At 34.0% G+C, this 25,316-nt stretch overlaps 1 protein-coding gene across 34 annotated transcripts in view; it reads right to left on the bottom strand.

Annotated features, from left to right (window-relative positions):
• SLC4A10 (solute carrier family 4 member 10) overlaps window positions 1-25,316 on the bottom strand; it is a 428,088-nt gene that overhangs the window by 209,938 nt on the left and 192,834 nt on the right. For 23 of the 34 annotated variants that reach the window (XM_085001241.1, XM_085001266.1, XM_085001254.1 and 20 more), the window contains one exon: window positions 19,633-19,768. The exons of the other annotated variants lie outside the window; for them this stretch is intronic. In XM_085001241.1, the coding sequence (XP_084857367.1) occupies window positions 19,633-19,713 (81 nt within the window). In that variant the 5' untranslated portion in view covers window positions 19,714-19,768. The remainder of the gene's footprint in view (window positions 1-19,632; window positions 19,769-25,316) is intronic. 34 annotated transcript variants of the gene reach the window in all.

The raw sequence follows: 25,316 nt of genomic DNA, 5'->3' as shown, positions 1-25,316 counted from the left end.
AGAGATCCAATGCAATCCCTGTCAAATTATCTATGACATTTTTCACAGAACTAGAACAAACAATCCAAAAACTTATATGGAACCATGAAACAAAAACTAAGCAGGAGGTATAACTCTCCCAGACTTCAGGCAATATTACAAAGCCACAGTCATCAAAACAGTGTGGTGCTGGTACCAAAACAGACATGCAGACAATGCAACAGAATAGAGAACCCAGAAATAAACCCTGACACCTACGGTCAACTAATCTTTGACAAAAGAGGCAAGAACATTAAATGGGGAAAAGAAAGTCTATTTAGCAAGAATGCTGGGAAACCTGACAGCTGCATGCAAATCAACGAAACTTGAACACACCCTCACACCATGCATGAAAATAAACTCAAAATGGCTTAAAGACTTAAATATAAGATAAGACACCATCAAACTCCTGGAAGAGAACATAGGCAAAACATTCTCAGACATCAACCTTACAAATGTTTTCTCAGGTCAGTCTCCCAAAGCATCAGAAATAAAAGCAAAAATAAACCAGTGGGACCTAATCAAACTGACAAGCTTTTGCACAGCAAAGGAAACCAAACAGAAAACAAAAAGACAACTTACAGAATGGGAGAAAATACTTTAAAATGATGCAACTGACAAGGGCCTCATCTGTAAAATATACAAACAACTTATACAACTCAACAGCAAAAAAGCCAAAAACTCCATGGAAAAGTGGACAAAAGACCTGAATAGACATTTCTCCAAAGAAGATATACAGATGGCCAACAAGCACATGAAGAAATGCTCCACATCCCTGATTCTTAGAGAAATGCAAAACAAAACTACCATGAGATATCACCTCACGCCAGTCAGAATGGCCATCATTAATGAGTCCACAAATAACAAGTGCTGGAGGGGGTGTGGAGGAAAGGGGAACCCTCCCTCACTGTTGGTAGGAATGTAAGCTGGTACAACCACTATGGAAAACCGTATGGAGGTACTTTAGAAAACTATACATAGAACTACCGTATGACCCAGCAATCCCACTCTTGGTCATATATCAGGACAAACCTTTCCTTGAAAAGATGCATCCGCATGTTCATTGCAGCACTATTCATGATAGCCAAGACATGGAAACAACCCAAATGTCCATTGACAGATGATTGCATTAGGAAGATGTGGTATATATACACAATGGAATACCACTCGGCCATAAAAAAAGGACAAAAGAATGCCAATTGCAGCAACATGGATGGAACAAGAGACTCTCATACAGAGCGAAGTAAATCAGAAAGACAAAGACAACTACCATATGATATCACTTATAGCTGGAACCTAATATACAGCACAAATGAGCCTTTCCACAGAAAAGAAAATCATGGACTTGGAGAATAGACTTGTGGTTGCCAGGGTGGATGGGGAGAGAGTGGGGCGAATTGGGAGCTTTGGGTTAAAAGATGCAAACTATTGCCTTTGCAATGGATTATCAATGAGATCCTGCTGTGTAGCACTGGGAACTATGTCTAGTCATTTATGATGGAGCATAATAGTATGAGAAAAAAGAATGTATACATGTATAGGTAACTGGGTCACCATGCTCTACAGTAGGAAAAAAAATCGTATTTGGGAAATAACAATTTTTTAAAAGTGTATAATTAGCAAAAAATTATTGTTGGATGAAGAGCAAAGGGAAAAATGGTGGGAAAAAGTCTTTGAATCATCAAAGAACTCTCAATAGCATAATTAACCCAAGGATGCTTAATTTCTGAAAAAAATGATAAAGAGCATATAGAATAAGCTTCTGGATGTGCGAAAGTGAGTGAAAAAGGGGAACTAATCAAACATAAGTATTAAACACTTGCAAAGAATATTTCCTATAACTCAAGGAATGTATGTATATATTTCCACTAATAAGGAACCACTCAGAAATTACCTTTTAATTTGGTTTACTGGGTCTCTTTCAACCTATATGTCAAGGCTAATTTTGAGTTTCACTTAGTATGCTATGTTTCAATAAAATAAATTAACCCATGTTTTTTAATAGCGTATTATTTGCTCTAAGAGGTTGGTCTGAGAAGATGTTGCTGTCATTTATGTAAGAGAGTGTTTGGCCTATGTTTTCCTCTAAGCGTTTTATAGTGTCTGGTCTTATATCTAGGTCTTTAATCCATCAGAGGAGTGGATCAAGAAGATGTGGTACATATACATAATGGAATATTACTCAGCCATTAAAAGGAATGAAATACGGGCATTTTTAGCAACATGGATGGACTTAAAAATTATCATGCTAAGTGAAGTCAGCCATACAATGAGACACCAACATCAAATGCTTTCACTGACGTGGAATCTGAAAAAAGGACAGACTGAATTTCTTTGCAGAACAGATACTGTCTCACAGACTTTGAAAAACGTATGGTCTCCAAAGGAGACAGTTCGGGGGGTGGAGGGATGCGCTGGGGGTGTGGGATGGAAATCCTATAAAATTGGATTGTGACGATCATTGTACAACTACAAATGTAATAAATTCATTGAGTAATAAAAAAATAGCATATTATTTTGAAATTAGGTATTTAAAATCTTATATCTACTTTAAAATATAGACTATACCATTTCACAGTAATACATGTTAATCTATTTGATACACTGTATTGATTAAATCATATGAAATGCATGAAATTTATTTATTCTAAAATAGCCTCAATAAATTATTCTCTCTCCTTCTCAATTTTTTTTTTTTTAAAGGAGGGTGGAGTTCCCGTCGTGGCTCAGTGGTTAACGAATCCAACTAGGAACCATGACGTTGTGGGTTCAATCCCTGGCCTTACTCAGTGGGTTAAGGATCAGGCATTGCTGTGAGCTGTGGTGTAGGTCGCAGAAGTGGCTCGGATCCTGTGTTGCTGTGGCTCTGACGTAGGCTGGCGGCTACAGCTCCAATTCGACCCCTAGCCTGGGAACCTCCACATGCCATGGGTGCAGCCCTAGAAAAGGCAAAAAGACAAAAAAAAAAAAAAAAAAAGCAACAAACAGTAGGGTGTCCATTTCTAAAAGTGTCTAATTGGGGAGGTGTCAATTAGGTTTCATTTGCTTATTTAAAGTAAATGTGTTATTTCACCTTTACACATGCAGGAAAAAATAGAACTGGGAATAAGAATTGGAGAGTAAAACCCTCTGTCATAGGAATAGAAATAAAAAGGAACAAACTAAATCATCATGTAAAAATTTCAAGATTTTTCTCATCTCATTTATTTGGAAAACTTCACCCATTCAAACTTTAAAGACCAGCGTGGGGACTACACATTTAGATCAGAGATGTTAGTCTGCTGAAATGAGGTAGTCCAGAGTCAGGCTGAAATATTCAAATGGTGAAATGCTGAAAAGCACAGTGTTGATAATCTTCTGATTCTAAGCTATTTCTGGTTCAGGATTAATTTCATCACAACATACAATATTATACTTATTATTGCCACTGTGACCCAAAGAATACTATCTCTCTAGAGGACCTAACATCTGATGGTTTAAGGATAGAAAGTGTTTGAGAAGTTCAGAACAGTTTCCACTAGTCAAAAGTATTTCAATAGGCAGTGATACCTTCATAACTGGGTTGCTGCCTTGTTTGCCCACCCGATCCTTCAGATTTGTTTGTTTTGAATTCTGGACTTGACTCTTGCCTTGTTCTTAAGCAGACGTAGAGCCTCAGTTCTGCTGATGCATCCAACTCTGTACCCAGAAAATGATTCTAACTGCTGCCTCATGCTGTCTTTGCTCTCTTCATGTTGCTTGCATACAAAATAGCCTAGGAGGCTCTGTCTTAGAGGCCTTCCTTTGTTTATTCTGCTGTGTCCTTCCCTAAGCATTTGCCACACCCCATAAGCTTTGTTGGATGCTCAAGACCAAGTTCATTGTGGTATAACCTATCTCTCTGCTACTGATGCTCCCATTTAGGGGATCAGCAGATAAGCAGAGTTTCCTGGATAAAGGCTGAAAATTTGTATGTGGGGCTACATACCACCTGGATTTAAATCTTGTTTCAATTAATTCCTAGCTGTGTGACTTCACCATCTTATGTAATCTCTCTGCATCTTGAGTGACTTATTAATACATGTAAAGTTCTTGAGTTTGGCAAGCATGTATTAAGTTCTCAATAAATATTATTTCTAATATTTTTATTTATATTATTATTTGTGCTATTAGAGCCACAAAAAAACAGTAAGACTTAGTTCCTTCCCTCAAAGAGTTTATATACTTCATGGTAGGTACAATACACAATGGTATTGTGAAAGAAATTGGTACAGGTGAAACAAACATAACAGTTATTATTTTTCTCCAATAAAATCAGTAAAAATACCATTAAAAGAGATAGCTGAGTTGATTTTTTAAATATTCAATGTATCTTTGCCATGCAGATAAGGGGACAAAGTGATAGTTTGGGCATAAGTTTCAAGAAAAAATGCCTATTTATTTGAATAAGGGTGAAAGACAATAGTAAAACTCAGAGAAAGACTGACTGGATACTACACTACCAACCTCCTGATCTGGTTCTCCTTAAAATCTTAATGCCTGGAAAGAAAACTTCTCCTAAAACCTGGGACAAGATCGAAAATAATGATGTGAAAAAAATAGAATTTCTAGAAAGTAGAAAAATAATAATTATATATATATATATCTTAAAATTTAAAACTGTAAATGGGTAAAATAGTGAGCTGGATGGGGATATAAGAATTAGGGAACTGTGAAAAATATCTTAAAATTATACAGAATATATCACAATGCTAAAAAATATGAAATCGATAATTTTTAAATGAAGAATTATATGATAGCCTAACATACCTAATTGGAGTTCTAGAAGATAAGAATAAAGAAAATGAGGGAGAAGTATTGTTTGAAATAACAGGTGAAATTTTTCCAGAATTGATAAAAGACATAAATCCTCAGATTCAGGAATCACAGTGAATAATAAAAAGGATAATTAAAAGAAAATTGACACATACACATATCATGTGAAACTTCAAAATGACGTATTTTTAAAGCAGCAATGAGAAAAAATTAACTACAAAGGGATGACAAATTAACAAAAACAGAAACTAGAAGACAGTAAAATAATATCTTCGGAATACCAAGAAAAAATAATTGTTAACCTAAAAGTAGATAGCCAGCTAAGCTATCATTAAGAAAGTCACTTCAGACAAATAGAAACTGAAAGAATATATCATGAGGGCATCCTTTCTAAAGGAACTTCTAAGTGTATATTTCAAGAAGAAATAAAATAATCCCAGAAATGCTATCTGAGATGCAAGAAGGAATCTCAAGCTAAGAAACTGAAGGACATAAACAAATATAAATAAAATGATTTAAAAAATTATTTCATGATATAAAATATTTTCAGTTGTACAATACTTGAATTTTTTATATTGAGTCATTTTTAACTTCAGTGTAAGGGTTATTTTTGTCTGTATTCAAATACTTATCTGTGCTTCAGTTTAGATTATATAAATGAATTATAATAACATTTATAATCATCCTATATATTAATACTTTTTTCCATTCCTGATATTTTTACTGAAATACTTAGACTTGTAGGAGACATAAGATTCAATAAGGGATTAAAAAAAGGGAGTTCCCCTTGAGGCTCAGTGATAACAAATCCAACTAGTATCCATGAGGACACAAATTCAACCCCTGGCCTCCCTCAGTGGGTTAAGGATTCAGCATTGCCACGAGCTGCAGTGTAGGTCACAGATGCAGTTCGGATCTGGTGTTGCAGTGGCTGTGGCGTAGGCCAGCAGCTGCAGCTCCCATTCAACCCCTAGCTGGGAACTTCCATATGCTGTGAGTACAGCCCTAAAAAGCAAAAAAAAAAAAAAAAAAAAAAAAAAAAAAAAAGAGAAAAAGCAAAAAAGAAGGGGATAAGGTATTTTTAAATAAAATTATCAATTTCTACCTTTTCCATTGTGAATAAAAGCTTGTTCTTTTCAATTTTGTAAGAATCTACAAAATTAGAGTACTGCACAAGTATTTAGCCTTCTCATCATAAATTAGGACAGCTCTGAGTTGGCCTACATATACAATAGTCAATTATATGAATTATTTAAAATGAAATAAGCCCATGCTGTCTGTATTTTAATGACTTATACATTAATTGGACTTAATCTTCAATAATTTGCAAAATTAGAAGTCTTCTAATATAAGTAAAACCAACAAATTAAAGCCAGAAAGTAGGAATAATAAAGTAATATTTGCAAGGCTTTATGGATTAAATAAACAAGGAAATTTTAAGATTTTTTAGATAACTAAAATGGTACCGAAGAGTACAATAAATAAACATTAGAAGGTGGACTTCAGTGATAAGAAAACAAGCAATGAAGTTATATTTCATGTATATGCTTAAGTTATGAAAAGTGTAATGTTTAAAAAATTAATTTCAAAAGTAAAGTAAACAAGTCTAACCAGCTTTGTGATTTTTCTTCTTTAACCTCAGTGATTATTTATTAGTTATATGTCTTAGTAAAATAGTGGAAATCCAAAAGGTACTTCAGACAAAGTAGTCATATCATTTACTAAAAAATTAACTTCTATTACATTAATAGTAACTTTAAGCAAAGCAATTTTGCTAATTATACATATGTTAAAAATGTGGGAGATGGAATGAAGAAGGACCACTTTATTTACTTTCCCTTTTAGATCTAAAAAAGAACAAAATCAAACAAACAAAAAAGCCATGCTCTTAAATTTTCTAATTATGTCAAAACTCAAGGGACATAGAGCAAGACAATAAAAATATCTTAATAATGGAAAAGATAGAATTACACATGAAATGGGAAATGAGGAAAAAAGAAAATGACTAAAAATGTATATAACACTTTTGATGGATAACTTCTTAAATTTCCTCAATCACTTATTCCCTTCAAAAGAGAAAAGCTATTATCTGAAGTAAATCTGTGTATAATTGAGACATGAGGATTTCTTCCACCACTTAGAATAACCAAGCTCTAATTATTAGAAATATATGTGATTAACATTCTCCTCTACTTAGCATATAATAGAAGCAGCCAAAACTAATTTATAGCTAGTGTTATACTATAAATAGCCCTCATTTATTAAGTCCATGCTGTCAATAGGCACTAAATTGAGGTCCATAAGAGGAAGCAGAGTGGTGTCTAATAAAATCTCTAAAGGCAGACCTCTGGGGTTCACATCTCATTCTTACATTTACTACTTACTTAGCCATGTGACTTTGAGTAAGTTCTTTGTGCCTCAAATTCCTCATATGCAAAATGGGAATTATAAACTAAAATAATTATATATGTATAAGTAACTCATTAATGAATGGTACAGTATTAGTCTTTCTGACTTATTTCACCTAGCATAATGCCCTCAAGTTCCACTCCCGTTGTTACAAATAGCAAGATTTCATTTCATTATTTTTTATGGCTGAGTAATATTCCATTGCATATATACCACATTTTCTTACCATTCATCTGTCAATGAACACTAAGGTTGTTTCTATATCTTAGTTACTGCAAATACTGCTGCAATGACACATAAATAAATATAAATATGTGTGTGTGTGTGTGTGTGTGTGTGTGTGTGTGTGTTTTCTTTGGATAAATATCCAGAAGTGAAATTGCTGGATCACATGTCATTTCTATTTTTAATTTTTCTGAGGCATATCCATACTGTTTCCATAGTAGCTGCCCCAATTTACATTCCCCACCAACAGTGCATAATGGCTCCCTTTTTTCCACATCTTCTCTAACACTCATCATTTCTCGTCTTTTTATAATAGCCATTCTAACTTGTGTGAGGTGATATCTCACTGTGGTTTCGATTTGCATTTCCCTGTGAATTAATGAGCATTTTTTATGTACCTGCTGGTTATTTGCATATTTTCTTTAGGAAAAAAATGTCTATTCAAGTGCTCTGCCCTTTTTAAATTAGATTATATTTTTGCTATTGTGTTGTATGAGTTCTTTATATATTTTAGATATTAGCCCCTTATCAGATGTATGATTTGCAAATCCCTTCTCCCATCGGTAGGTTGTCTTTTTATTTTGTTGAAAATTTCCTTTGCTGTGAATAAGCTTTTTAATTTGATGTAATCCCATCTGTTTATTTCTGCTTTTGTTGCCTTTGTTTTTGGTGTCAAATAAAAAAATCATTGGCCTCTATCTTTTATGTTAGAAGTTTTTCTCAGAGGTCTCACGGTCTTTGATTTTATGCTCATATTTAAGAGTATGAAACCAAGTTAATTGGCAGCCCTGAGTATGTGAATAGGGCTTGTCAACTTAGAGTATATTGTAAAGTGATTTGGTTTGGCTGTTTCTTTGGGAAACCCTGACATCAATATATCTGCGACTTTCCTCCTGAGCTTGTTAAGTCCAGGTAGATCCTCCATTATCCTGAGAGTCTGAAAGATGAAGGCCTGGCTGTCAGTTTTCTAGGAGCAAAATGGAGGAAGAAAGTTGAATTCACCATATTCTTACTGGAGCTGTTTCAAATATGGTGCTTTATGACTTTATCTGTTCCTAGGTTCCTCAGTCCAAAGAGATTCTATTTTACCCCCTCCATAGAATAAAATTCCAGTCTATGGATGGGGCAGAGGTGGAATATTTGCCTGGTTGGCTGAAGTGGAGGAAGATGATCTAGAAATGCCCTTAACTTTTAATGCAATACTCCTTTACTTTAATAGTTTGATTCTCTCTTTCAGGAGTACCTGGTGCCTTTCAGGATGCTTCAGTATAAATTGGGCTGGTTCTCAGCTTTTGCCACTGCCAGTTTACAATTCTATTTTCTCAGTTAGCAAAGTCACTTGACATTTTCCTTCTGCTTTTTTGCTCACAAAATTTTGTCACTTTTTTCTCTCTCCCATTCTCCCACCTTAATTTAGTTCTGGTATAAAGAAAAGGTTAAAAATAACATTAATTGTCTTTTTAATAGGATTTTGGGAGAAAAGAAAAGTAGCTGTGTGATAGTTTAACCTAAATTCTCCTAATTTCCCTTCATCTTTGCTATATTTTCAGAAAATATAAACTAGGATAATATTTTCTTTATACTATTATTCTAGTATTAATACTTATTCTGCTTCTATTATACTTCACTGTAACTATTAACACATTTCCTAATCTCTAGTTCATAGCAAACAAATTCTGAATAAGCTTCAGAAAATTTTTCCTGTCTAAAACATACTTCAGTATTATATAACATAATCCATATATTAGGTCAAAATTTACTAATAATTTAACATGTTCCAGAATCTGTACAAGTCATAGGAATACTGAATTGAAAGACACACCTGCCTGGAGTTCCTTTTGTGGCTCAGTGGTAATGAACTCAACTAGGATCCATGAGGACACGGGTTTGATCCCTGGCCTCGCACAGTGGGTTGTCCAGTGTTGCCATGAGCTATAATGAGACCTAAGGAGGCTAAGAAACTTTCCCAGGAACCCTCAGTACTAAGAGGCCAAGACTGAGTTTGAAAGCATATTAATACTCTTAACCAACATGCTACACTGCAAAGATATTAGTTAAATCTTAAATATAAAATTCTATAATTTAACTTTGAAACACTTCAGAGTATGGTCAAACCCCACTTATACACCTCAGCTAATATGAATTCGTAATGGTATCCAAAGTGACCTAGGCCATATATTTCCATGAACATTTCATATTCGTTACCCATTTTGGTACACAACAAAAATGTACTAAGTAGTTACAATGTGCCAGGAACAATATTAGTGCTTGCTTTAAAAAAGTAAAAGATACTAACTTTGCCTATAAACAGTTCATAGTCAAGGCTGGAAAATCAATGACTTCAATGTAGCATGTATTGTGCTTCATTTAAGGTAAATACTAGAATCCAGAAGAACATGAGGAAAAAAACACTTAATTCACTCTGAAGGGATAAGGGGATGTTTCAAAAGGAGATAATACAAAAATAAATCTTGAGGCCTAAGAAAGAATTAGCCAGGCAAAAACAAGAGAAATGAGGGACCAAAGGCATCAGATGCAGAGAACAGCATCTTAAAAGGTTTGAGAGAGCCTGTCTTTATCTAACTAGTAGAACTTAGACTAAGTTTAACTAAAGATGGCTACGTTTAAATGTCACTTCCTCCTTCTTCAAAAAATTAAAAATAGAACTACCATATGATCGAGCAGTCCCACTTCTGGGTATGCATTTAAAGGAAATAAAATAACTGTCTCGAAGAGATGTCTGTACCCCATGTTCATTGCCACATTACAATATCAAAGATATGGAAACAACCTAAGAGTCCATCAATAAGTTGAATAAATAAAATAAATGCAGTGGAATAGTTTTTAGGCATGAGAAAGAAGGAAATCCTGTCACTGACAACAGCATGGATGCATCCTGAGGGTATTATACTAATTGAAATAAGTCAGACAGTGAAAGATAAATATTGTATGTTCTCACATATCTGAACTCTAAAAATTACCATGAAGGTAGTGGGGAGCATTCAGAATGAGTCTGAGTAGGCAAATGCCTATTCTTGGTTTCCATTTTAGAAAGGATATTCTGGCAGCTGAGTGATGAGTAGGTTGCTTCGGAGATAGGAGGAAAAAGAAATACCAATTAAGAAATGATTACAATAGTGTAGGTAAGAAGAGAATGTGAAATCACACTGCGGTCAAGACAATGAATGGGGAATGGAAAGAAAAGGTAAATTTCAGACTCCTTAGGAGAAAGAATCTACATAACTTGGTGAGTAACTGGATCTAGGGTTGGGATTAAAAGGTTGAAAATTATTATCAAGTCATCATTCTAGAAAAGACGAGGTTTTAAAAATAAAATGTTTAGCTTGGGACACACCAAGTTTGAGATATTTATAGGATAAATGAATAGAAATGCTATGTCTGGAACACTAGAAGTTAAGATACAAATTTAAGCTATAGATTTGGAATTTATCACCATGTAAAGCAGCAGTTATTAATTTTTGCTGCCCATCATATTCACTTGGAAAGTTTTGGTAACTATAGAAGCCTGGGTTCTATCTCCACAGACTTTACCTAGTACTTCTGAAATAAGCCTGAGATATCAATGTTTTTAAAAGCTAAACTTTTGATTTTGAAGCATAGTTACAATGAAAAATCACTGGTGGACAATTTAAATAATGAATATTGGAGTTCCCGTCGTGGCACAATGGTTAACGAATCCAACTAGGAACCATGAGGTTGCGGGTTCGGTCCCTGCCCTTGCTCAGTGGGTTAACGATCCGGCGTCGCCGTGAGCTGTGGTGTAGGTTGCAGACGCGGCTTGGATCTCACGTTGCTGTAGCTCTGGCGTAAGCCGGAGGCTACAGCTCCGATCTGACCCCTAACCTGGGAATCTCCATATGCCGCGGGAGCGGCCCAAGAAATAGCAAAAAGACCAAAAAAAAAAATAAAAAAATTAAAAAAATAAATAAATAATGAATATTGAATAGATTCGTGGTTTTCAAACAGTATATTGTACCAACCAGGGGAGACCGAAAAGAAAGTATCAGAAATATTACGATGATAATAACAATAATTTATTGAGCACCTATGGTAGGAACTGTGCTAAAGATTTTATACCCATTATTTGTAGTAGAAGAGAGATCAAAAAGAATGAGTTAAATGAAAGTTAAGTCTTTCATGATGTCTTCCACAGCACTTGCAGGTTACCTTGCTGTCTCAACATCTCAATTTGGCATCTGAAAAATACTTATACATGGCTATTTGATGTCTAATTCAAGTGTATATAATCCTAAACAGTTAAACACAGTGGTTAGGAGCAAGAGCTGCAGAGTTAGACTTCCTGGTTTGAACTCCATATTCATCCTATCCTTTGCTGACAATTTTGATCTTGCATAAACTATTTAGTTTCTTTTTGTATACTACATATACATATATAAATATATACACACACACACATATATATAAGGTATAATATATGTGTATGTATATAAAATATGTACTAAATATATGTGTTTTTGTGAGTGTGTATGAATATATATAATACTTTACATATACTATAATGTAAATTTCTTGAAGGGATGGATTTGCTTTATATCTTATTAATACTAGTTAATAGCTTTTTCCTTAACTTTACCTAGTCCAGTGGGGACTAATTATAATAACTAATATTTGTTAAGCTAGGCACTGTTTCAAGTAACTTGCTTATATTAACTCATTACTTCAGGTGATTTCCATTACAAGCCTAGATATTAGCATGAAATTATCCTCATTTTATAGATGACAATACTGAGGGAAAGAGAAATTAGATAACATTACTAAAATAAACATTGTCTGTAAGTGGAAGATATGTGGTTCAAACAAGGGAATCCAGGTCTAGAACTCTAGCCCCTAACTACTGTGCTATACTTCCTCCCTCTATACTACACAACAGACTCAATAAATTCTTGTAAGATTGAATAAAATTTGAAAAAATAAAAAAGGACTGGATAGAAATAAATGGCATACGTTAATTTATAAAGCATACTTTGTGGTGTACTTCATTGAAATCAGGCTATGTTGACTTTTAGAAAGAAAAGTCTGGCGTTCCCGCTGTGATGCAGTGAGTTAAGAATCCGGCTTCAGGGGCTTGGATTGTTGAGGAGGTGCGGGTTTGATTCCCAGCCTGGTGCAGTGGATTAAGGATCCATTGTTGCCACAGCTGCAGTGTAGGTCACATCTGCAGCTTGAATTCAATCCCTAGCTTAGGAACTTCCATATGCCGTGAGTAAAGCCATAAAAAAAAAAAGAAAGAAAATGTTGATAAAGGAATATTCAATTATCTTTTAAATTTATTTAGATACCTATACTATCATTTTTTAAAAGGGTTGGGATGAGGAAAGGATCACTTCAGTAAATGTTTTTTATCTGTTTTTTGAGGTAAAAAAACAAAGTTTAAATATTTAAACATTTTTCAAATGATTTTTTTTTCATTATAGCTGGTTTACAATGTTCTGTCAATTTTCTACTGTACAGCGTGGTGACCCAGTTACACACACATGTATAGATTTATCACAAGTGATTGGACATAGTTCCTAGCGCTATACAGCAGAATCTCATTGCTAATCCATTGCAAAGTCAATAGTCTTCGTCTATTAACCCCAGACTCCTAGACCATCCCACTCCCTCCCCATCCCCCTTGGCAACCACAAGTCTATTCTCCAAGTCCATGATTTTCTTTTCTGTGGAAAGGCTCATTTGTGCTGTATATTAGGTTCCAGCTATAAGTGATATCATATGGTAGTTGTCTTTGTCTTTCTGACTTACTTCGCTCTGTATGAGAGTCTCTTGTTCCATCCATGTTGCTGCAATTGGCATTCTTTTGTCCTTTTTTATGGCCGAGTAGTACTCCATTGTGTAGATATACCACTTCTTCCTAATGCAATCATCTGTCGATGGACATTTGGGTTGTTTCCATGTCTTGGCTGTTGTGAATAGTGCTGCAATGAACATGCAGCTACATGTGTCTTTTTTAAGGAAAGGTTTGTCCTGATATATGCCCAAGAGTGGGATTGCTGGGTCATATGGTAGTTCTATGTATAGTTTTTTAAAGTACCTCCATACTGTTTTCCATAGTACCTCCATGCTGTTTTCCGTAGTGGTTGTACCAGCTTACATTCCCAACAGTGAGGGAGGGTTCCCTTTTCTCCACACCCCCTCCAGCACTTGTTGTTTGTGGACTTATTAATGATGGCCATTCTGACTGGCGTGAGGTGATATCTCATGGTAGTTTTGTTTTGCATTTCTCTAAGAATCAGGGATGTGGAGCATCGTTTCAATTGCTTGTTGGCCATCTGTTTATCTTCCTTGGAGAAATGTCTATTCAGGTCTTTTGTCCACTTTTCCATGGAGTTTTTGGCTTTTTTGCTGTTGAGTTGTATAAGTTGTTTGTATATTTTACAGATGAGGCCCTTGTCAGTTGCATCATTTTAAAGTATTTTCTCCCATTCTGTAAGTTGTCTTTTTGTTTTCTGTTTGGTTTCCTTTGCTGTGCAAAAGCTTGTCAGTTTGATTAGGTCCCATTGGTTTATTTTTGCTTTTATTTCTGATGCTTTGGGAGACTGATGTTTAAAAATTTTAAAGCAACCCAAACCCAAATGTTCTCCAAAATTTCTCCCAGAAAGGGGTCTATGATTTAAAATTAGCACTGAAAATTTATTGGGCATATGTATGGCTCTTTCCCAGGCAATATGAAGTCACAATATTCATATAAGAACAACTTCACAAGAACTTCCAGAAATTTTTTTTTTAAATAATGCAGACTTCTACAGGAAGAAACAGTATACTCTCAATTATATGGGTCTGCTATTGCTCTAAATAAAAGGCCAGAAGAGCAATTGTGTCTTTTTTCATTTTTACTCACTCTTGTGGAATTTCATGATTTTACTTCTGACATATTTTATGTGGATGATGTACTAAATAAGAGTATTCAATTCCAATTTTTTCACAATTCCCATGCATAAATCTCATCGTCTGGGGTCTGATAACAAAAATCACAACCCAGATGTCACACCTAAAGGAAATCTACTCTTACATATTATCAAGCTTTTTTTTTCACCAACTTCACACAACACTGAATAAATTCTGGTATATAGAGTAAAATATTAAAAGGTGATATTAAAGGTACTGGCAATGATAGTTTACTTGATTAAGCAAAGCTAAAATATCTTGTAACTTCCATGATTATAAATAGCAATTTCTTTTTCCAATTTTCCCTAAGACAAAGTTCTTATTATCCAAATATTCACCATAGTTACATGCATATTAATTGTATTAAAATGATCCCTCTAGATTGTCCTTGGTCTAGGAAATGTCAAAAAATAAAGCCAAAGCTAAATCAGATTACCTACCAATAAAATAGAGTTTGCATCAGGGACAAGCAGGAGGTCTCTTTGGATCTGAAATCTAGGACTTCTGAGCGGTTGTGGATAGACTGAGAAATGCTCTCACGTGCAACTTTATAGGGAATTTTATTAAAACCCTTCATTCTGCTTCTACCCCCTACCTTGTCTACTAACTACTAAATCTACTCAGGAATTTAATTTTCATTTTCAAAGTCTCAAGAGAGTTAGAGCTCTGAAAATGACTGTAAAATATAGGTACTGCTCTTTTAAAATATTTTTTTTCTCCCAAGAATAACTAGTTCAGCAAAGAAATGGTCTCAGTTTAGAAATCATAATCTAACATTCAAAATTCTACATTATCTGGTCCCAACAAATCTTTCCTGTGATCATCTGAATCACACCACTAAGCTATAAGCCAAAATGAACTATTTTGTAATACGCAAACATTTGACGTGTTTTTGCCTCCCAACTTCTGCTCATGTTGTTTCCTCTGCCCCAAATGACCTTTTCCTTAGTTTGGCCAGTCTTCGATGCCACCTTGCCATACTTCCCCAACTCGCCATTTAGCCTCTTCTCTCTCCACTCAGCTTGAAATATTCTGCCCACTGAGCTCACAGCAGGATAATTTATGCTTCTTACATCTCCCTTTTGAATTTCTATGACACTCACTACTTTCCACATTCTGTTACAGTTATTTTTATGTTATAATATACTTATGATCCTCTACCTACAACTTCCTAAAGGCAGGGACCAATTGGTCTTTACATCCCTGCCCAGTGCTGTGCTTACTGGAGCACTATAGGGTTTTGTATGTTTGGTTTTTTGTTTGTTTTAACAAATTGCATTGTGCTGAGATTTGACTGTTCCTGTGCCAATTTTGGGGAAATAGCTGGACATTGAGAAATTTGGTAAAGAGAAGAGAACAAAAATGTCACAAAATGTAACACTTAAGATTAAGATTTAGATTTCATCCAAATATCGAATTCCACACTTGTACTTAGGAGTTTGATAATTTTTAGGAAAATGACGTTTCTTCCATTAAATAAACATCAGCATTTCAAAATACCTATACTCAACCAAGTAGGAACTTAAATTGTTCTAGTCATACATAGTATGGTAATTATATCTCATTTTAGTCATTCATCTAGAATAAAAATGTTCAGGAACAAATAAAATTACTAAAATGAGCTGTGTATAACTTCCAGTGAAGTTTTTGTCAAGGACTTTTTTATAATTTAAAAAATAACTCAGATCATTAAGCCTAAACTATACAACTAATCTCTATTATTTTATTTAAATCTTCATTTTTACTCTTTAGTTTTAATTTCTAACTATCACTAAAAAAGACCTGTCATTGCTTTTAAGTTTGTCCAAAGGCCCAATAATCTTTCTATCATGAAGTAGTTGGTATAAATAGGAAAGCAAAGAGTCTATACATGTGCAAAAAAAACTTTAAACACAAAATTTTTCATCAAGTCACAATTCTTACAGTCAGCAAATGTTAGAATTTAATCAGATGTAGCATGTTTTTCTTTTTCTGCATTTTATAACTATATTTCAGTGTACCACCTGTTTTTGAATTTCTTATTGATAAAGAGGATGAGGGAGAGGGATCAAATTTAAACTACATGACGACCATTACCAACACTTGCCAATAGCTCATCCTAGCTCTTAGAATGTATGTAATACTGTTGGCAGTAATGTGCTTAGTATATACCAGTACTCTTACAGGAGATTTATATACATCAACTTACTTGATCTTCACAACTCTTTGAGGCACCATTACTATCTTTATATCACAAGTGAGAAAACTGATATTCAGAAAGGTTAAGTAACTTGTCCAAGATCCTACAGCTGGTAAGCGGTATAGCTAAGATTTGAACCTAGTAAACATGGAAGTCTGGATGCTCCACTACCATATTACTCAAACAAGAATTTGTAAATCAATTTTCTGTTGTTCTAATCCAAAAAAACAGGCACTATTGGGCAGCATGCCCCAGTTTGGGATTCTAGGGAAACAAGGTATTTGCATCTGTTCTACCTACCTCCACACTACTTTCAGCCAACACACTGGTGTGAAAAAAGAAGAGAGTAGTGTCTAGATGTCCAACAGCTAGCTAGTTAAGGTCTACTTCCTACTAGCTCCTCCCAGTCCCCTTTCCCAGAGCCTAAGGTAAATGTTATCCTCCCCATTTCATTCAAAGGATTCCCCAAGTGACCTAGCAGACATCAAACACTCCCAAACCTACTACTCTGTATTTCCAAAGTTCGATCCCTAGGAGTCAAAACCTCCTTCCATAAAACATAATGACCTATGCCTAGCCTGGAATTATACTGGACTGGTCACATTCCTATTTTGAGCTGATTCTTAGGGTTCCTGCTTCCGCCTCTTGCTAATGGGCTAGATCTACCTTCACTCTCACACTGAAAACTGGCTTGTTAAACATACATAGTTACTTTATTGATTCACCTTTTATGATGCTCTGATTAAAATTTTTTAATTGTTATAAAAGAAGTTAATGCAGTTGTCAAAATTATAAAATGCTTGACTACACAGTTCAACCCAATCTTTTACTTCTTTAATACCAAGGGATTACATCAGGAAAAAAAAAAGAATTATATATAATTCATCCTGAGATTTACCAGTCTATAAATTAAATTAAAATTGATTTAGCATACCACTTTTGAAAACTCAATTCAAAATATGAGCATAGCTCAATATATACCTTTTCTCATAATCTTGAAATCAGGAAATAACTTTTTCTTTTCTGTATTCCTCACAACACCAAATACAGTATTGCACAAATGATCAGCTTTCACACAATGTTCACTGAATTGAGCAATTACTCAAATAATTGTTTATAGACAGCTTACCTACAGGAGCCTTGTATAAAATGGTACAGAGGCAACCATTGTAAAAAGAAGATGACCAACTGTTACTGAATAGATTTAAAATAAATTTCACCATACAAAAGGTCAAGACATCTTGCTGCACAGAAATAAAAAAAGGTTGATATCACATTTAAATGCCTCTGACATTCTAACCAATCCTTACTTTTTAATGTTATATATTTTGACATAGCAACAGAGATAAATTTTTCTCCACTTTGTAAAAGAAATAAGTCTAAGAGTAATTTTTTTTCACCTTACAGAATCATTGAGATATCCTCATTTAAGTACCACTGAGGGAAAGAAACAAAAAATCTGTATGGTTTGGTTCTTTTGAAAGGTCATAAATACAATGAAAAATCTAGCAGAATGTTGTGAAACCAATACCTAGAGGAATCCCAAAGCAATGCCAAGAAACAGAATGTACTCACAGTGACTAATACATGCAAATGCTGGAAATAAATTCTAACAGATTAAACAGGTTTTGTAGCAACTAAAAGGTATATTCAAATCGTTCCAAAACTAATCAAGCTTAAGAATATGGCAGTCTTCCCTACTCATAAGAATCTAAGCTGGCTAAGTAACCTGAATAGCATATAAATTATAGCCAGTATCAGTAGGTATAATTTTAGTGTGTTTTTAATTAAAAAGAAGAAACTGACCCCTTAACTGAATCAAATCACTGTTTCAGGCTTCCATTTCAGTCTTTTGATAAATATATTTGTATTTAATACATCATTTTACCCTGATGAGGCATTAAATTCTAAGCAAGCTACAGAATCATGAAGACAAGACTATCTTTATGCTGAGAAATGCTGCAACATTTTTTCTCTTTTTACTTATTAATATGGAATGCTTTGCTAAGTCCCCTAATATTGAGGCAGAAATGTGTATAATATTTAAAAAATGAAATATATTTCCTTCCAAATCTGAATGTCTAACACAGGCACTGTTTCTTATCCAAGCATGTAATTCTGAGGATATGCTATAACAAACCAAATTTAAATGCATTAAAACGTGATAGGTAAAAATGCCTTAAAATAAATAGCAGAGTTTCAGGATAAAATGGATACATAAATCCAATTTCTTTGCTGTGATGATTCTCTACTCTTTATATTTAATATGTTTAAATAGTCAACTCTTTTCATTTTGAAAATGAAAGTAAGCAAATGTGAAATATCTCTGGGTCAAAAAGCTTAAGCTTATATGTCACAAGACTTCTCTGTAAAACAAAACAAGACAAAAAAACAGATATATTATCTGCTTTCATCTATATGCAATGCCTTGGCAGATCTCTACATTAAAAGGACCAAGAGAACCACTATTTCAATAGATCTGAGAAATGATTAAAAATGAGCCTTTTAAAACATTTTAGATACTGAAATATAAATTTGAAGAAAATAGCTCATGCCTCACATGCTGATAAATATGATTCTACTCATCGCAATTGAGTTGTTATACAGTTGCACAGTACAATGGTAGCAACATCTATTTCTATGCTTAAGAAATCCCAGATAAAAAATTTTAATATGTCACTATATATAAGCAGCTAGCTATGATGTATCATTATCAGTTTGAACAACTCATGCTATTTTTATCATTCAAAATAAAAAATGCAATTTAACTATATTCAAGCTTAATCTGGAAAAATCTGCAGAGCTCCAAACCTTGTCCTTAATCACATACAAATGATTTCTTTCCTTACTTCCCCTACTTTCCCATAAAAAGCTAAAGTAAATGCAAACTTGAACACACACACACATTTCTTAAATTCATATTGTTTGGCTGGTGTCCATTCCTATAAATATTACTTGTACAAACATTCTGAGTCTGACAATAAACAATGACATTGATTAATATATTCCAAATGGCTAAGAACTAGAAAAAGCAATAACTCTATTATCTAATAGTATCATCATAATTCATGAGGTCATACCTGATGACTTAGGGATTGAAAAGGCTCACAGGTTCCAGACTGCATGACCTTTCTATTTCCAGAGACCCCTAAAGATTGCATTTCCTGTCTTACAAAAGATAATCACAGCCATCTCTATGTCTCAGCATCTTCAGGGCTAGTGAAGAAAACATCAAACAGCAGATCTGTCCATCAGTATCTGTTTAAGTCATCATGAAGATATCAGATCTCATATGCTGTTTATCATCTCCCCTTTGCAGTTACAAACACCGCGTATTAAGAGAGGATGACACAGTTGTATTTGCTGAAGCTGCTAATGCTGTCTGAAAACAGTAAGCTTACTGCTTAGAGCAATTTTGCATCATCCAAACAGAGAATAAGCCTCGTCTTTCAGGTTTCCCACTTCTGATACTATAAAGATTTCACTTGCCAAAGGAAGTTTGATATTTGTCATTCCTCTAAAAATAAGCAATGTTCTATTCAATTAAATGTGCAATGTGTCTGTTGAAAAATACCATATTAAAATGTCACTTCTTAATTATTAGGCAGTTTTCTCCATATATCACTAAGCTTTAATGATTTAACAAACAAAACTCAACTCTCTCTCAAAGGACTCTTCCCTTCAAACCATATGTATCATCACTCACGCAACACATCAAAATCAGAAGTCCCTAAAATGATGAATGTTTATTCTGGCAATCTTTGATAATTATTTATAACAGTAGGCAAATAAATAGGTAAATGCATATTCAATTTTTAATTTTCGGGAACTTCATTTTTATTTCACATTCTTTGGACCAACATGCTTCAAATCAAAATATGTTTTATAATGTTATCTTCCACTGAGTTGTGTTCACCAAGGTTTTTGTAATGCTTTCTTTTACCAAAACTGTAGAATCAAGGAATTTTAAGATTAATAAAGTAGTCTGATAATAGAATGTCAATATCCTTTAAAATTATAAATGCAAATACTTTCTCTTTAACGTGATTTTTTCACATTTTAGAAATGAAACAAAGACGAAATTATAATAAATCTAATTTTATTCAAAATTAGGACACTAAGTACAATATATAACCCTAAAAAAGCCCCCACATTATGTATAGCCTGAACTAATGAACACTTTATTTATGTACCTATGAACACTTTATTTATATATCTGTGATATAATCTAAATGAAATTTAAGGATAAAGTGCTATACAGAAAATGTTTTAGGTAAATTCAGACTAATTACAAGTCAGTATAATTTTCCTTCCCCCACTAACAATATTTGATGAGCATAATTTGTAGTATTATGAAGACCAGACAAAATGAGTGTTAAAAATTGAGCTTTCTTAAGAGGCTGAGGGGTAGTTGCATAGAGAGATGTTTGTCAAAATACAAACTTCCAGTTATAAGATGAATAAATTCTAGCGATCTAGGTATAGGATAGTGATTATAGTCAATAGTATTGTATTTTATACTTGGAAATTACACTATGGTGGTAATTATTTTGCAATACATAAGTGTATCAAATTAACATGTTGTATACCTTAAACTTATACAATGTTACATGTCAATTATATCTCAATAAATCTAGAGAAAAAAGTTATTATACTTAAATATATCCAATTTTTGTTTGTAGAAAGAAAGAAATTAGGCTTCTTTAAGAGCCTGATTCACTTTATGCCCTTCAAGAAATTACTACCTCTAACAGCTTATGTTCAAACAAAAGGTTTGGTATTTTGACTATATGTATACAATGACACACTTGAATGGAAAATCATATACAGGCAAATATGATTTATATATGCAGTATTTACTCTCTTGTTGTAATCAAAATAGGTACTCATTCTTTAAGAGCTACTTTAATACCTCCCTTTATATATTTATTTCTTCATGTAGCAAATACTAAACAGCTTCTATATATCAGATACTGTGCTAGAGAATCCATGACAACATTAGATATCCATCACAAAAGCAGATAATTAAACAAGTATGTTTTGTTATGACAGAAAATTAAGAGGTGTCTTGGAATAGACTATGATGGAAGATAATATAAGAAAGGAAATGCATGTATATGTATGACTGGGTCACGTTGCTGTACAGCAGTAATTGGCAAAATGTTGTAAGTCAACTATACTCCAACAAAAAAATTTTTTAAAAGGAAGATTAAAGGTGATCTGAGAGTGATAGCAGGGCATCTGACCCTAAACAAGGTTCAGAAAAGATCTTCCTAAGGAAGTACTGTTAAAACTGAGAAGGACTGAAGAAACTGAGCAGATCCCATTCAAGGAATGGTAAGTACAGCATGCTTAGATGATAAAGTGTAAGTAGGACAGAAAGAAGAGATGAGGCTAAAAGGGTAAGCCAAGGTCTAATCATGGGAATCTTCATAAGCCATTTAAAGTGTACAGGCTAGAGTTCCCATTGTGACTCAGCGGGGGTTACGAACCTGAGCATGTGGATTTAATCCCTGGCCTCACTCAGTGGCTTAAGGATTCAGTGTTGTCATGAGCCATGGTGTAGGTCACAGACACAGCTCAAATCCCATGTTGCTGTGGCTGTGGCATAGGCTGACAGTTGCAGCTCCAATTCGACCCTTAGCCTGGGAACTTCTACATGGGGCAGGTGGACCCTTAAAAAAGCAAAAAAAAAGTATAAGCTTAATCTTCAGGGGAATTAGAAGGCATCAACAGAATCATTTTTGTACTTTAAGATTATTCTGGCTATGGTAGAGAATTGAGTAAAATAAAACTGGAGAAAGAGAGAAGAGCATAACTGATGAGCCTAATTTGTATCATTATGAAGACTAGTCAAAATGAATCTTTAGGGCAGGGAATAAAGATGGCCCAAACCAAAATGGTGGCAATAGGAATGGAGAGAAATGTATAGATTCCAGACACACTTTTTAGTTAGAAGGGATGGGATTTAGGGACTAAATGTAAGAAATGAGATAGAGAGAAATGCCAAGGCTTATTCATAACCTCCTAAATACTATGGATTTAATTTTGAAAATCAGTATACTTTTATCACATGTTCCATTGTATTGTCATTAATCAACTTCACATATATATATATGTTTAGTTTTTATAAAAAAGCCAGAAAATTGTGAGAAGGAAAACTCATCTGACACTTATTCTATGTTCTCTCATAATGTACTTAACTTTGAACATTAAAGTTATTATAAATGAATAAACAAATGGGAAATAGACTGAAAATTGTATGCTTCTTTTATATATTTTGTCATAACATTGACATAAACTTTGTTTTTGTTTTTGTTTTTTTGGTCTTTTTGTCTTTTCTAGGGCCACACCCATGGCATATGGAGGTTCCCAGGCTAGGGGTCTAATTGGAGCTATGGCTGCCAGCTTATACTACAGCCACAGCAACGCCAGATCTGAGCCATGTCTATGACCTACACCATAGCTCATGGCAATGCTGGATCCTTAACCCACTAAGCAAGGCCAAGGGATGGAACCCACAACCTCATGGTTCCTAGTCAGATTCACTTCCGCTGTGCCACAATGGGAACTCCCTAAACTTTACTTACATCAGTCACTGGACATTATTAATTAGTATATGTAATCTAATTTTCTTCAAGGTTTTCTTGCCAACACACTTAATTGATCTTTGCAATAAGAATATGAAACCAAGAATATAAAGAAGCTCTTAATCGCTCTATCATTTAGCTGAAAAAAAATCACCTTAAATCCAAAAAGTATTTATTTATAAGCCATCATTTTATTAATGGATTATATTTATATGTATTAGATATAATCACTAATAGTAGGTTAACAAGACTATTGCTCTATGAAAATAAATATTTATTAATGCAGTATACTTATACAAAGCAATGTTATTAAAGTATTTTCATAATAGGGAAGCACAATGCCTTTACATTTTCCCTAAAATGTCTATCTAACAAAGGTTTGATTAAAAGCAATGAGGAACAATCAGAATATAGCAAAAGAACCCCTTGGTTTGAATGAAGAAAGAACCAAAAGGGTGAAATAATGTTTTTAAAAATTTGTCTATTTTCCCCAAAATAAATCACTATATTTTTTAATTATATATTTGTAATAATATATTTTATCTTCAGTAATTAGAATAACTTCCACTTTCGTAATTTCATACATTTTTGTTAGAATGAAAAAAATAGTAACTATTTAAGAAACAAATCCTTAAGAATCAAAAGCTGTTGTGTATTAAAGTTTATTCTTTATCATAAATCATTCATTTTTAGATTTATTTGAAGATAACTTATTTCACATGGCCAGGGCTGACAACTGGTCTGGAGGCCAGCCATGCCCACTGCAGCAGCCATAGGTGGACCCTGCAGCAAGTCCAGGGGCTAGACCTGACCACCAGTGTGCCACAGCAGCACCCACAGCCCCACCACTAAAGAAATTCCAAACAAGAATTCTCTACTGAGGAGTTCCCGTCGTGGAGCAGTGGTTAACGAATCCGACTAGGAACCATGAGGTTGCGGGTTCGATCCCTGGCCTCGCTCAGTGGGTTAAGGATCTGGCATTGCTGTGAGCTGTGGTGTAGGTTGCAGACACGGCTCGGATCCCACGTTGCTGTGGCTCTGGTGTAGGCCGGTGGCTACAGCTCCGATTAAACCCCTAGCCTGGGAATCGCCATATGCCGCGGGAGCGGCCCAAGAAATAGCAAAAAGACAAAAAAAAAAAGAATTCTCTACTGAGCAAGGTTATCATTTAGAACTGAAGGAGAGCTCAATCCAGATAGCCAAAAGCTAAAAGCATTCATCACCACTAAACCAGCCCTAAAAGAAATGTTAAAGGGGTATCTTTAAGTTGAAAGAAAGGGCACTAATTAATAATGAGAACATATAGAAGTAAAAACCTTACTAAAAACAGAAGTAAAAAAATATATATATATAATAAAGGTGGTAGATCAATCAAGTAGAAAGCAAGTATGAAGGTTAAAAAACAAAAGTATTAAAATTAATTAAATTACAATAATTAGTTAAGGGATGCATAAAATAGAAAACGTGTCATCAAAAGTATAATACGTTGGGGATGGGCAAGTAAAACGATGAAGTTTTGGAATGCATTCAAATTTAAATTATTACCAACTTAAAAGAGGTTACTATCCACATAATATAGTAACCACAAAGAGAAAGCTTATAGTAAATAACAAAAGAAAATGAGAAAGGAATCTAAACATAGCACTAAAGAAAATCACCAAAACACAGGGAAGAGAAGAAACAGAGAGAAGCTACAAAAAAGCCGTAAAGTGATTAACAAAATGGCAATAAGCACATACCTATTAATAATCACTTTAAATGTAAACAGACTAAATCCATCAATCAAAATTCAGCACACAGAGTGGCTAAAGGATTAAAAAAAACAACATCTACCTATATGCTGTCTACAAGAGACTCACTTCAGAAGAGAGGACACCAACAAAAAAAGTGAAGGGATTTTAAAATATATTCCACGCAAATGGAAATAAGAAGAAAGCTGAAGGAGTTATCTTTATTCAGTGGGAAGATGTAACACTTATAAATGGATATGCACCCAGTAGAGGAGAACCAAGCTATATAAATCAAACATTAACAAAATAAGGCAATGTAATAATAATAATATTAATAATAATAATAATAATAATAATAATAGTGAACTACAATATTCTACTTACATCAATGAATAGGTCATCCAGACAGAAAATCAATACAGAAACTTCAATCTTACAAAATAT

Source organism: Sus scrofa, chromosome 15 (assembly GCF_054392235.1).
Source record: "Sus scrofa isolate SSC_HxYL_T2T_F1_AM1 chromosome 15, Sscrofa_HxYL_maternal_Yorkshire_Landrace_v2.0, whole genome shotgun sequence".
NCBI lineage: Eukaryota > Metazoa > Chordata > Mammalia > Artiodactyla > Suidae > Sus > Sus scrofa.
The sequence above is the reverse complement of the archived record's forward strand: the minus strand, read 5'-3'. Positions and strand labels throughout refer to the sequence as shown.